We start from the raw sequence: 14,543 nt of genomic DNA, 5'->3' as shown, positions 1-14,543 counted from the left end.
GCTGTCACACTTGCAGCACTTATTCCATTTAAATGGAACCAGATTGCGTTCAACCGCTTGTGTGAACGCAGCAGACGCCTTGAACGCGGACCAAAATTACCGCACCGGGACCCTTGACTTAAGCTGGTATCACGGGATGAACGTGATCAGACCTCAGTCTGACCAGATGTGCTCGACGTTCTGCTCCGTCTGCGGTCCATTTTCTCGGCAGAGTTTGAAGGATTGTGTTGTTTTCAGGATGGTTCCTTGAGTTTGGCATTCCCCTGCTGCTGCATGGTAAACTCATGCCAAGACAATTACCCCAGTTTTGGAGCAAATACCAACTCTGCTGCTGCTCCATAATGAGTAGCATGCTGGCGTTTCTCTCACAGATGTAAGCGCCGGTCCAGAATAACGGGAAACCTCCTTCCTGTATTTACACCAGATACATCTGACCGATAATCTGTGAACCCCATTTACATGCACTAATTTTCGGAAATTGAACCAAGAGAAACACTTCTACTAATTTAGAATCTCAGACATAGGTTTCAACCATAATCAGCGGATGAATAAGGCTTTGACCCTTCTGCTTCTGCCTTTGGTTACAGATACCAGATTGCGAACCACCAGCCCTCTGCTCATGACGTCACTTCTTGAGCCTTCACCGTCATCGGACACAAGACGACTAGAGTTATATTAGACGATCAACCTATAAATGCCGGCCGCAGATTTTCAGACATTTAATTTAAAGCTAGACAAACAGACATTTATTCTTGGCGCTGTTCCTGAAGCTTCAGGCGTGTTTTTTTTCTGGCTCCACAATCGCAGAGTTATTTCAAATACCCGGCGAGCAATTATCACACGCGGAACATTTGTTTCTTATCAGCTCCCTCCCAGCGAAAAATTATTTATTGCCGTGTACTCATCTGCATACGGACGTATATAGAATATATATTCGATGTGAATGATCTCATACATACATAATTTGTGTACCGTGTACGGGGCAATGCAAATGATTTCACCGACTGCTGTTGCTTTGAAATAATTGGATAATTCGAAACTTTTGGGATCCCTAAGGGCCTTTTTTTTCAGTCGTCGAACGTCGACAGTTGAATGTTGTGGTAATGCACAATGCTTTAACGATGTGTTGATTCGTTGAGGTGCACAAAATATCCTTTAGCAGACGTGTGGAAGTGGTTTTAGGATTACTGCAAGTTGTAATATCAAACTCTAGAATCAGATAGAATCTAGAGCCTTGTTGGACTTTAGTTTTTTTTGCATTTACTCTTATTACTGATTATTTATCACATGAGATCAGCCAGAACACATGTACAGCGCTCGCTGCAGCCGAACTGATTACCATGTAATAACAACCACATGGGCTAGGAAAGCGCATTGGGGTTTGGGGGGGGTTCTTCTTCCGTGGCGTCCTCAGGGAGTGGAGGGAGTTTGCTGACTCAGCTGTTAAGGCCCGAACTGAGCTTTAATGAGAGAGGACCGGAGTTCTGTCTGTCGGGGAGTTTTATATAGATTTCTACACGCGAAACACACAATCGCCCGGGCAGACGCACAACCCGCGCTGCCGCCTTTTCCCCATGCGTCTCGCTAAAATGCACGCGCGCACACACACTTGATTATACGCGACTAATCAGTTTTACTTTTCTTCCCCCTCTTCTCTTTTCTTTTACACGGTCCCTGCATGTCTTACACGCTTGCCCTCTGACCTGTGTTACCCCCATTACCGTGCATTAGCCCCGGGCTGCAGCGAGCTCTAATTTGAAGTAAATGTGTTCACATTTACGTAAAGGGGCTAATGGGAAAAACGAGGTCTATAAATGTAAGTGTTTGTGTGCATGCGTGCCCCCCCTCACCCTCCCCCGCACCCCCCTCCCTCCGAGAGCCAGTTCCTCTCACCGGGGAGCATGTCCAGCACGCTATAAAGCTCTGCAGCTCTCGGGCTAAATGCGGCTGAAATGAAGGTTTAATGCGCTGGAGGACTGGTAGCTGGACTGGAATGGTGTGGGTTTTAATGGATTCTCTGCGTGTCTCGAAATGTAATTGTCTGTATGAATGCATTTCCTTCTGTTTGGCCATGTTTTTTTTTATATATATATATATATATATATATATATAAAGGTTGAAGAGTTAATTAATCGTGTGTAGCCTCAAGATTTTAACGCTTTCTTTTTGTATTTTTCATATTTTTAGTTTAAGATTAGAAGCCTGCAGATATGTCCACTTATTACATGTAAGAATATGCACAGCATGTTAAAGGTAGTCTCCAAAAAGTTGGGTATCACATGGTTATTATGGATTTTGATCACTAACTGATTCTTATGAGTAAACAGAAAACGATACAGGTCTGTTCTTAGCATTGTGTTCTGGATATTTTTGCATGTACGTGAGTGGCAAGCTAATAAGTGGAATAACGGCTCAATCAGAGCAAAGAATGCTCCATATACAACGATCAGCCACAACATTATGACCGGGAGAAGTAAATAACATCGACCGTCTTGTGACTTTTGGACCTGGCATTCATTCATTGGTGTGGATGTTACTTAGACATGTAGCACCCACCTAGACCAGACCAGGCACCCCCCACCCCATAGCAATGACACTCCTTGATGACTTGATGCGCCTCCGTCAGGCACAAACACAAAAACGCTTTAGGAACAACTAAAAAAAAAACAAAAAACACAAAGAACAGCACAAGGTGTTGACCTGGCCTCCAAGTTCACTAGATCCCAAACTGATCAGAGGCCCCTCCCCTCAACCCATAGGACCCAAAGGCCCCCCACTAACAACACTGTGTTGCCAGACACCACAGGACACCCTCAGAAGGCCCATGTCCATTCTCTGATGAGTCCCAACTGTTTTGGAGGCACAAGGCACCTGCACAACATTAGGAAGGTGGTCATAATGTTATGCCTGATAAGAACAGACTACCCTGATTAGATGGAATTTTCAGTCAGTTTGAGAGAGGTGGTGTATATTATATATTAACTTCTTAAAACCATGTAAACACTTGACCTAATCCATTGTTTCTGGGCATGTTTGTCTAAAGCAGGCCGAACCACTTTGTCAGAAGAAGGTTCCGTTGTTCTGATTGATGTTCTGAGGCGTATTATAAACACATATATCTCATCAGATCCTTTTATTTAGCGTCCATGTGAAGAGTTAAGTGGGAACCTCTGATTAGAAGGAGGAAATGCTGACCATGTTACCGTAGCTGATCATTAGGATCATTGCAGCAATGGAAGCGCAAGGGGTTTTGCAATCACATTGCATTTATTTATTTAGTCATATGAGTAAGACAGATTCAAGACTTGCTAATTGCACACTCTCATGATTGTAGCATTGCACATAGCATAGTCCCGGTATGACTCTTGGTAGGAGTCGAGCTCCAAGAACCTGATTACGATTACGAAACGTATTTTCGTTAGACCCTCCCTGTCTGGTAAACGCTATCATCTTTTAAATACCAACTGCCAGTTGGTGACACAGACGCTCTGTTTTCAGTTTGTATCCTTCCACTCCAAGTCCAGATTGCTCATCATCCAGGACGTTCTTAAAGACATGACGAACCTCCATCGTGAGCCACAGTTTGGGATTTAAATGCGATGATTTACTTGTTGTGATGAGACGTTTGTTATAAACTGCAGTTCATAACAAAAAAGAACTCTCCATGTCCACTGACACATATATAACCAAAGCCGTTGATTAAAGACTTCTGTGTCCAAACTTTGCTTTTAAGAACAGATAAGCAGAAGCAAAGTGTTTGTTTCCTTTTGAATTCCTTTCCTTTCATAAACTGGTTCCAGTCCAGAAACGGCTCACGGTTCTCGAAGCTCCTGCTTTAAGATAAAAATAGTCAAAGCAAAATAAAACTGAAATCTTGACATGGAAATTCCTGTGACGTTAAAAGGAGACTTCAAAAACATTTCTATTTTTCACATGTGGCACGGTATATCTTTTAAAAGAAATATATATATATATATATATATGTATATCCCAGAGGTGATAGGAATGCGTATTGAGTCTGCTTTGGATCAGCTGCTTCTTGCCACAGGATGTTTGGTCAGTCTCTCTTTATAGTTCAGGCTTTTCATCGGCTCAAGAGCGTGGAAAGAAACCCAGATGTGCGGCGGTGATATGTTGAAGAAGCGTCTCTGTTAGTTTTAAATCTGGCTAATATTCTGTGCGTCGGGGGCTAAACCTCAGACATTATCTCAGCCGTGCCTCTACATCAGCTCTCACCACGAGGGACGGTTAGATCACATCCGATGCATTGGCAAATGTTGGACGGACCTTTCTTGTTTCTTTTCCGGTAACCGAAGCCAGCTGAGCACATACGCCGGCCTGGTGGGAGCCGCGGAGGGATGGCACGTATCTCGGCTTTAATCTAACGAAGGGACTCGTCGGGCGCTGGAATTAATCAGATCTGTGGGGGCACTTTGAACGCAAAGAACTGAAGAGAAAGCGAGGAAGCGTTTGTAGAGAGAATATGATTGGACATGTTGAGCGACCAACGTGTCTTTTGTCTTTGCACCGATGTGGAAAGGCTTATTGTACTCCTGCTGTGATTTAGGCTTCCTGGCGAGGCCAATCTGGACCAGTTGGTACCCACAAAATCCTGATGTGTTGTCTTGTAATTGGTTCTCGTTGCCTACTCCTGGATTAAAAGGATTAAAATCCGATTTTTGGGCCCAAATATAGAAAAGAGTCTCCACATGCTTCCTAACTTGTTGTGGTTTTATGAAGCAATTCCAAGAGAACCTTTTCAATTTTAAGTTACCAGTGGGAAGTTTAGGTTTGCAGGTGCGTCTTGGCTTGTTAATAGACCTGAGTCATATGGGCCTTTGCATTTGCACGACTTAAAGATATAACATATAAAAACCTAAACTTCCCACTAGTCATTTGAAACAGAAGAGGTTCTCTTTCATGAAACATCTTCCAGGAAACCCAACCAGTCCAGTTGCCTTACTTTTACCTTTGCGTTTAGATCTCCTGCGACCTGGACGACTGAGAATCTTAACACAATTTCAAGAGAAAAATGTTCTCTCACACAAATCAAATCCACATCAACATATTGTACCAGTTCACTTCTGCTCCTTGCACTCCAAACCATTTGCTTGGTCGTAATTTGTGCTTCGCCAGATCAACAGTGTGCGATCTTTTACTTCAATATCAGCCCATCCTAGTTCCTCCCCTGTAGATTCCTAATTTCTCCTAGAGTCGACTGGATTCAGTCCATTTGTGTCAAAGTTAATGCAGTGTGGAAAGGGTAGATCGTTCCTTGGCTCCAGAAATGTTCTGGTCATCCAACGCCATAAACTCCCTAACCCTCTCTGGAATACTACTTTCACTTGACGCTGTCTCCAGGAAACCTTTCTGATGATCCCCTACTACCACCTCGTCAAACGTCCACCTCGTATAATTAAAAAAATTACAGCAGACATGTTTGGTTCAGTTTGGTTCAGTTTGGTTCCTCTTCTTCTACTTGGATTTTTGGCAGCTTCAACGCTTGGCAACCTCCACTAACCACTGTTAAAACAATAGGAAGAAGACGTTTTGACGCTACAGAGAAATGGTTCTGGTTTATGGTAGACCTAAAGTAAACATATACGGAACATCCGATGAGCCAGTCATTTTAAAAATGCCTGGATCGGCCCTGATACCCATCTCTTGAGCCTTAATTATTTAGGAACCTTTGCTTTTATGTATCAACCTTTTCTGAGCCTGTTGACCCGTCACAGTACGGATTTTATCCGACATAAAGCAACACATTCATTACGTCCTAACTCTGGTATTCCTTCTTTCTCCTCTCTCCTCCAGTTGATAGCTGTATACGATGAACAGGAGCCCCATCATGGAGGCGACGGCACCAGCGCCAGCTCCACGGGGACCCAGAGCCCAGACCTGTTCGCTGCAGACCTCAGTGCCGGCAGCGGAGCCTCGGCCTTCCACCCCTACCAGGCCGCCAGCGAGATTGAAGTCACGCCTTCGGCACTGCGCACAAGTAAGTGCTAGCACTAGAGGAGAAATAAATGTAATGGTGAATACATGTTTCTGGATGAAAGACCACTGGGCGGTTTGCGGATGTTTGCATTATTTGAACAGGGACCATTATATGCAGATGGCAACCAGGAACTCAAACATTTACTTAACAGATGATTAATATTTGAGTCCAGTTACATTATATTCCTTGTGTTGTCATCCTCACCAGAGTCAAATGTCAGCAAATGGCGCAGTGTACGGAAAACCCAACAAATCACCTTATCACAGCGGCGCGCTACCTCAGCGCTGTTCATAAATTCAGTTAATTGGACAGGAGGACAGGAGGCGCCTTTCTTTCTTTCTTTTTCTTTTTTTTTTTTTTCATTTCCAGGCACAGATAGCCGTTTGATCCGCGGCCAAAGTGGCTAATTGGTTCTGTTCGCTGCCTCCTAAATCAAATGTGACGCCGAGCCCGTTCACCTCGGCAGTTTTTTTTTTTGCCGGCCAAGTCGCTTCTTCTGCCGTAATTACTGGGAAACTGACTCTTGTAGGTGATTTGTCAATTTGGATCAACTGAACCCTTTTCACACGAACAATAAGCGGAAGTAAACAAGCACGCGCACACGGATATATCCAGATGGAGGCATGCTATCTCTGTGTCACTGCTGTTTTAACACTGCAGTCCTGTATCCCTGGGGAACTGTAGTTATGAACGCTCAATAAATACAGTTGAACAATGATGAAAATATGTAAATGTCATTTAAAATCTAGTTACAATGACCAGTGCAAGACACGTAGTGGAGAGAGCTAAACATTTAAGAAAAATTGTTTTAGGAGAATGTTACACTATACATCAATCAGGCATAACATTAAGACCACCTTCCTAATTTGGGTCCTATGGGTTGAGGGGAGGGGCCTCTGTGGATCATCCCACAGATACTCGATCAGTTTGGGATCTAGTGAATTTGGAGGCCAGGTCAACACCTTGTGCTGTTCCTCATGTTTTTTCTTAAGTTGTTCCTAAAGCTTAGCATAGCTTAGCTTAGCTTAGCTTAGCTTACTAAAGGTATGTATGCCTTCCTGTCATTCTGTGTGCAACAAGTTCCACCAGTTCTCCTCACACCAGTGCAGCCCAAGAGGCAGACCCTAAGGCAAGACACTCACTAAAGCAACAGCTGCTGCTCCTGTTATTCAAACTGTTATGTGGGGCATACACAGGTGAGCTCATGGCTCCTCTAATATGGATTATATTCATAATATACATCGATCAGGCATAACATTAAAACCACTGACAGGTGACGTGAATAACACTGATTATATCCCCATGTTAGTAGTGGGCGGGTTATAATAGGCGGTAAGTGAACATTTTGTCCTCAGTGTATTAGTTTAAGGATTTAAGAGAGTCTGACAAGGACCGGTTTGTGACGGCTAGACGACTGGGCCCCACCATCTCCAAAGCTGTAGCTCTTGTGGGTTGTCATGTGGGATGTGCTGTACAAACAAGTCTGATCTATGGAGGCCCCACCTTGTAGCTCCCAGGACTTAAAAGGATCTTCTGCTAGCATCATAGTGCCAGATACCACTTCACACCTTCACGGGTCCAGTGGCGTCCACGCCTTGGAGGGTGGTCATAATGTTATGCCTGATTGGTGTACAGTATAAGTCAGGTTTGTGTGTCTGATTGGTTTCACTTAAAGACAAATGCACGTTTCTCGATAAATATTCCTCACTTTTATCAAATAACTGGCACTTTTAGTTGTAACTCAATTAAAAACAAGCAACTTTTTTATTTTTTTATAAGTGCCTTATCCACTAATGATCTGTGAATTGGCAGTGATTGACGTTACATGTCACCCCAAATGTTCCTTCCCCCTCTCTCTCTAACTCACTCGCAAACACAGACAGTGTGAGGGAGGTCACTCCGCCCTAATTGGATTTCCGGATGAATGTGATTTTTTTTTTTTAGTGAGAAAATGGAAATCTGGGGGATAATCACACCTGCCAGTAACATCCAATTTAACCGTCTTCGTAATAAATCTCAACCGTGCTTAATTGACGACTCCCGAATCTCATCAGCTGCATTTTAATGGGGCGTAAGAGAAATGTTTGACATGGACGTGATTTATTTATTTCTTTTTCCATGAGCGCCCCTAACGAGAACGACTTTCAATTACGGCATTGTGTTAGAGCAGATGAGGAGCGCTGGGGTTCTGTGGGTCCGCCGGTTTTCTTGTTCGGCCGATAAACTGAAAAAGAAAAGTGATTAAGCTTATTAGATTGGGGTTTGTATTGAAATTCAGAAATAGGCCGACGTAAGCTCCTTGGCTTTGTTCGAACTGAACATCTCTGCAGATGAAAAACTACTGACTGAAGGATAATACTGCTGTTATATCAGACTGTCAGATTAGAAAAAGTTTTAAAAATATAGTAAATGCAGTAAAACACATTTTGCTACCCAAATATACCCCTACTGCTGTTAAGGCGTTGTGCTGCCAGTGTTGTAAATTTGCTTTTTACAATAGTGTGAAGTATAAACCGTCTTTTATGTGTACTTTTGTGCTCTTTCCAAATGTTTTATTGCATTAACTAGGTCTTCATTCCTCTAGAGATCCTGAAAAGGAGCTTAAAAGGTTCACTTTTTACTTTAGAGATCAGAAGCAATGATGTGCAAGTTACAAAGCAGCTGGTCAATGACACTGGCTAGAAGTTCTCCGCTCCTATCTTGTTGCGTCTGGTCTATTTTTGCCCAGCCGGCTCTGAAGTGTGATAATCACTTGCGAACGTCTTTAATTATGCATCAATTTGTCTCCGACTTTGTCTCGTAACGTGAGAGGAAGGAAGAGACGGAGCAAGGGAGACCTTTTTCTTTCCATGCAGCCAAATTCCTATAATATCAGCGTTCTCAATTTGGTATCTCAGTTCGTGTTAAGCTTGATCACAGCTCATGAACGCTGCTGTAGCCGTTACCAAGCTGTTGCTCTGTAGTTAGAATAGCTGTCGTATGATCACCGCTTCTGACAAAATGAACAAAATGTTGACGACGGCAGCTGTGCTGTGAGATCACAGTAACATTTGAGATGAAGGACGAAGAGGAAAGTCAGACGCCGAGACGATGAGAACGTCTAGCTGTTATCTTTTGTAATGCAGACAGTTTCCTCACACTACTAGGTCTGAATTGATTGGTTGATATGTTGTAGTCTGTCCAAATTCTCATTGCTTGGACAATTGCCTTGCTTTGCTGGCCTTCTGATTGGTCGATTTCCTGTGTTACTGCTGCTAGGTAAGGCAAACAAAGTCCATGCAAGGGTCCATTTACATAGAAACACATTAAGAACTTCAAAGTCATGCTAATGTTGGCAGACACTGGAGTAAATGACCAGTCATTTTACCAATTTTCTGTTTTTATGTATGATTATTTCCACCTGATGACCGTATTTATTTATTTATTTTTTAATGTTTTTGAAGAAGCACGGTTAAGCGTTTTAATTCTAACTAAGGGAATGGACCCCTGCGTTGACATTGTTTATCTAATCTAGCAACAGTAACGTAGGAAGTCGGGACTTGACAAAATGTTGGAGACCTCTGGTTCATGATGGAGACCAATCAAAAGGCCAACAAAAGGTCAGCATTTCGGAGAGTGCTAGGTCCAGACTTGGGTCAAGTGCTTATTTGGAGTTGGGTAACGGAAAGAGATGACCATAAGGTTGAGCGTAAATGTCCACATAACACAGCTCAACAACCAATATGACATATCATCTGGAAACCATAGGCTAACATAGGTTAGCGCTGGTGCTTCACAGCACGAAGATCCTGGGTTCGAATGCTTGGGGCGGAGAGGGTTCGATTCTCCTTGCGCGCTCTCCCTGCGTTTGCGTGGGTTTCCTCTGGCTACTCCGGTTTCCTCCCACCATCATCAAGAAACATGGGTGCTAGGTGCCAGGTCTTATTATCTCTAGATGAACCTACCTACCAGCATTTCAGTAGGGATGTCCTGACTGGTCTTAGGAGATCGGTATTGGGTGCGAACCAACGGTCGGATTGGTACCGGGCTTTGTTTTAGGTCCGCCATAAACCAAAACCACTTCCTTGTAGCAGCTTCTGGTGCTAACGGAGGCTACCCTCTCCTTGCTACATTAGCATTGACAGTGCTTATCCAGTCGCATGCATCTGGTATCCTAATGCCATCTACAGCTATGGCACAGGGGCTGTCAGGAGAGCCTGCACTCCATCTCCTCCTAAACTTCATCGCTCAAAGAGCTGCAGCAGCTCGGAGTGATTTACGTCCCACGCTCCGGGTGACTCCAACTTCTCAAACACATTTCCTGATTCCCAGCAACTGCTGTATCAGTTTGCTGATATATCCCCCGAACATAAACACACGGCCGCTGGTTTGCGTGCAACACAGAATTCAAACCTTTAACACACGAGTTTTACAGCGATCCACTTGAGTTTGCATAAGTGCACACATCTCTAAACAAGAGTATTAAGTGTTCTCAGACACACACAGTAGTATAAGCTCAGGCCGTACAGAGAAACAAACATACAGATGGACGCAGTGAATCTCTTCATGCGCTTAATCTCACAATACACACTCAAGTCAAATAACTGTTGACTCAGCCTCTTTGGACAGATCAGAGTATTTCCGGTATAAGCGCACACAACCATCCGAAAAAACATCTGACGGCGTGTAAACAGAGGGACGTTTTGGAAGAGAACATGGGAACACGACACTTGGGGTTGTCATCCAAAGAAGACAGTTTGTCGTTTCTAATCCATCTCTCTCTCTCGCTTGGTCTGCTCTCGGTTTCCTCTCAGCTGGTCATCATGTCAGCCTGGGAAGGGGGGGGGTTTGAAGAGGTCTGAAGAGTGAGGGATTTCTGCTGTCATAAGGTCGTGTTTGTGGTGCTTTTTGTCCTTGTTGCAGTTGCATTTTTTTGGACGCTGGCCCGCCGCCGCCCACGCTCTGCAACTTTTAAACAGAGTGAAGAGCTTTAATGGAAGGCGTCCGCTAACTGGTGCTGGCGTTTCTCAATAGGCTCTTCCTGGTGTTGTTGTTCCCGCACACAGTCTGCTGCACCGAGTGATGACAATAGAGCAGAAACTGGAGCTGCCTGATTAGACTTTTAGTGATAAAACGGATTAATCCACAGTGGCATGATAATGGAATCTCGATGATTACTCTCTCCTTTATTAGCCCACATTGTTTGAGGAGCATAATTTGTTCCAGTATATTTGCATTAATCATCCCAAAATATCTTCTTTGTCTTGAGTCTCGTGAACTTCAGTAGGGTTTTGTATAAACATCACCAATGGAATATGTCTGTGAAGGTTCTCAGTCATCCAGGTCATGGTATATCCAACAAAGGTTCAAAAAAGGCAGCTCTACAAGTCCAGTTGCCTTTTTTGAACCTTTGTTGGATCACCAATGGAACCCTTTCCCAGAAACGAGTAAAAAAGCTCGTCTTATTGCTGTTGGAACACCCAATTTGTAATGTACTGTACCTTTTTTGAGAACTGGCAGACCCTTGATCCCCATGTGGCCTCATGAACTAGAACATACAGCATCTCTGTGAGTGATTGTTAGCAGCAGAATCATATCAGAAAGACTTCAGACATCAAAGTGTGGTAGCTAGGGGTGAGTGAACTTCAGTAGGGTTTTGTAAAACATCACCAATGGAATATATCCGTGAAGGTTCTCAGTCATCCAGGTCATAGTATAGCCAACAAAGGTTCAAAAAAGGCAACTGGACTTGTAGTTGCCTTTTTTGAACCTTTGTTGGATCACCAATGGAACCTTTTCCCAGAAACGAGTAAAAAACCTGGCTGATATATTCCGGGATTTCCTCACTTTAATGCCCACTCTGTGTTCCCCGTCTCTCAGATATGCCCCTCCACGTCCGGCGCAGCAGCGACCCCGCCCTGCTCACCATCAACGGGCCGTTCAGCAGCGGCGAATCACGGCCGCAGGCGGAGGAAACCCCGTCGAGGAAGAACCCAACCCGTTGGTCCACCACCGCCGGTTTCCTGAAAGTTTGCCACTCCTCTGGCACCAACAGCCTGGAGAGGAAGGTAGGCAGCCGATGATGTCTTCTAAAGGAGATGTGGCTGCTTGCCAGCAAAAGTCCAGAATAATTAGAATTTAATGAAGGAAACCGACCATTGTCTTTTTTTGTTTTTTGTACCGATGCACTGATATGAATCTGTTATGATGGATGGTTTCCTAAAAGTTGGCGTGTCAGATGATTGCAGATGATGTCTTTTACAACCTTAAAAAACCTTTTTACGAAAGATTTATGCTCATGTCCAACACTCAAGGACACATTTGTCTAAAGAAAAGTACTGTATATCTACTTCAGAAGAGCTTTGACACACTGAAACTGTGTTAGACATGCCAGTATTTCCATTTTTCGTTTTGTAGGGTAAAGGTATGGACACGTATCGCAGCCTGCCACGGGATCCCGGGGCCTGGGCCAATCAGAGAGAGTTCCAGAGGGAGACGGCCCGGTCGTCACTCAGCGCCAATCACCCCATGGTGGACCGCTGGCTGGAAAGACAAGATCAGGTAGGACCGCGTTTCCAAATGTGCATTAACAAAGCGTGCATGATAGCTGTGTGGCTTGTCGAGCGGTTCTGAAACGCGAATGGAAAGTGAAGTAAATAATGAAGTGATGAGTGTCCAGGAAACTGAAAGACAGCCGTGAGGTTTACACTTGATACCTTCAACTATCCACTGCGCGGTGAGATTTATAGCCGCGCTACCCGTCAGCCCCAAGCTCTTTAGACGCTCGTCTGAGTGGCCCAGATCCAGTCCAGAGCCCGACCCATTTCTACTACTCCCCTCGGCCCTCGGCGGGGAGGTTAAAAAGTGAAGAATTTCCACCACGAACCCAGAAGGACGCATAAGTCATGGAAGGAGAAATAACATAACGTCGATAGAGTACATAACATAAGTCTCGTATAGTACATATGGACCCGTTTAACTGGATAGGGTTGGGGGATCTTTTCCCACTGGGTCCACACACTCCAGAGTTGTGTTTGAATATGATGGTAAAATATGATAACAGACAGAGGAGTCCCTCATGCATCCTTTAGTTCATATTCGCTCTTTGCATCAGTTGTTATAGGTTTTCCATTTTTATTATTATGAAGGCTCACTATTTTATATGTTTATGGGCCCTTGGTTTTATTTGATGGTCTGACACCTTTGGTCCATCAAGACTAGTTTAATTGATTTGGGTTTTGATCAAAGTGTAATGTTGACCTAGCAGCACGAAGTTGGACACATGCAAACTGATATGTATTTAGTTTGTAACATACCTTTGGGGAAAAGTCATCAAACTATGGTAGCTAGGGATGAGCTAATCTGGTGCACCATGCCCCGACGGCGTGTGCTGCTCTTAAAGACCACATTTTGGCTTTTGTTTTAATCATACTCCATATCAAAAACGAAGATGAAGGTGTCTAAAGGGCCTTTTATACAGCAGCAGCTGCTTGGCTAGAACTCATGGCTGTTGGGTGCCGTTGGGTTGTTCCAGGCCAACCATCGCTTCTAGCGCTTGTGCTTTTGGCCGCCCTTATCGATAACCTGTTGGCTAATTTACTTTGTAGAACATTTCTTAGAGAGTTGTCGAACTCGCAGCCAACCTTTCACTCTTTTAATTTGTTTAGTTTGGCCTCTATTCTCTTTTTCTCACTTATAAAAGAACCCCGTGCGCCAATAACACTTGTTCTTTGAAAGTGGAAAGACAAATGGTTAGAAAAGCTTGCGTGGCTGCCCACTGATCAAGCTGTGCTCACTGGAATGGGTTAAATTAAAGTACAAATCCCCAGCATGTGTGTACATGGCCAATAAAGCTGATTTGATTAGATTAGCTTTAGATGTGTGGGTTATGCTGTGCATTAGTGGAACTTTTAAGATCTGACATATCTAAAGCCCAGCACACTCTAACAGGGAGTTTTAGACATGGTAGTGTACACATGCATGTTGATTTATCGCTTTAAGCACTCAGTAACAGTACGCGCCGTCAAAGGTTTTACTTCTTAGATGTTACACGAGCTCTTCTGTAAACAGGCTCTTCCACAGAAGGGTTGAGGCTTGGTTTATACCTCTGCAGGACATAGACACCGTAACCTACGTACGTAGCCTACGCCGGTGCGAGCCACTTATACTTGTGCGCTCGTCAGACTGGCTCGCTCTGTGACAGCACCACCCAAGCACTAGTGGGCGCTGTGTCTTTTTTTGCCAGTTGGGTTAAGTTTTGCTACAACTTCCTACTTCACTTTCTACTTTCAACAATTGCGACTGAAGCTTTTGCCGAAATTTCACCGAATTCTTGTATCTCCGAACCTCTTCAGTCAACCTTTCCTCAATGTGTTCCATCTTTATTGATCCAAAACAATCAATTAGAAAATAGCGGAGATGGAGAAGCAGCCGGAAATACTAAAGCGGAAACACTCTACTACCAAGCGGACCAATCGCATTTCAGGGGAGGTGCACATCAGGCGATATAGCGTAAGGGTCTACGTAGGGTCTGGGCTGTCGCAGAAGCCTAAGTTCTCACCATCTC

At 44.0% G+C, this 14,543-nt stretch overlaps 1 protein-coding gene across 7 annotated transcripts in view; it reads left to right on the top strand.

Annotated features, from left to right (window-relative positions):
- pard3ab (par-3 family cell polarity regulator alpha, b) overlaps nucleotides 1-14,543 on the top strand; it is a 266,468-nt gene that overhangs the window by 92,220 nt on the left and 159,705 nt on the right. For all 7 annotated transcript variants that reach the window (XM_084546197.1, XM_084546196.1, XM_084546195.1 and 4 more), the window contains exons 3-5: nucleotides 5,815-5,998; nucleotides 11,858-12,045; nucleotides 12,395-12,538. In XM_084546197.1, the coding sequence (XP_084402323.1) occupies nucleotides 5,815-5,998; nucleotides 11,858-12,045; nucleotides 12,395-12,538 (516 nt within the window). The remainder of the gene's footprint in view (nucleotides 1-5,814; nucleotides 5,999-11,857; nucleotides 12,046-12,394; nucleotides 12,539-14,543) is intronic.

This window comes from Chelon labrosus (genome assembly GCF_963514085.1).
Source record: "Chelon labrosus genome assembly, chromosome: 6".
NCBI classification, from domain to species: domain Eukaryota; kingdom Metazoa; phylum Chordata; class Actinopteri; order Mugiliformes; family Mugilidae; genus Chelon; species Chelon labrosus.
This window is presented reverse-complemented; position numbering and strand designations above follow the sequence as displayed.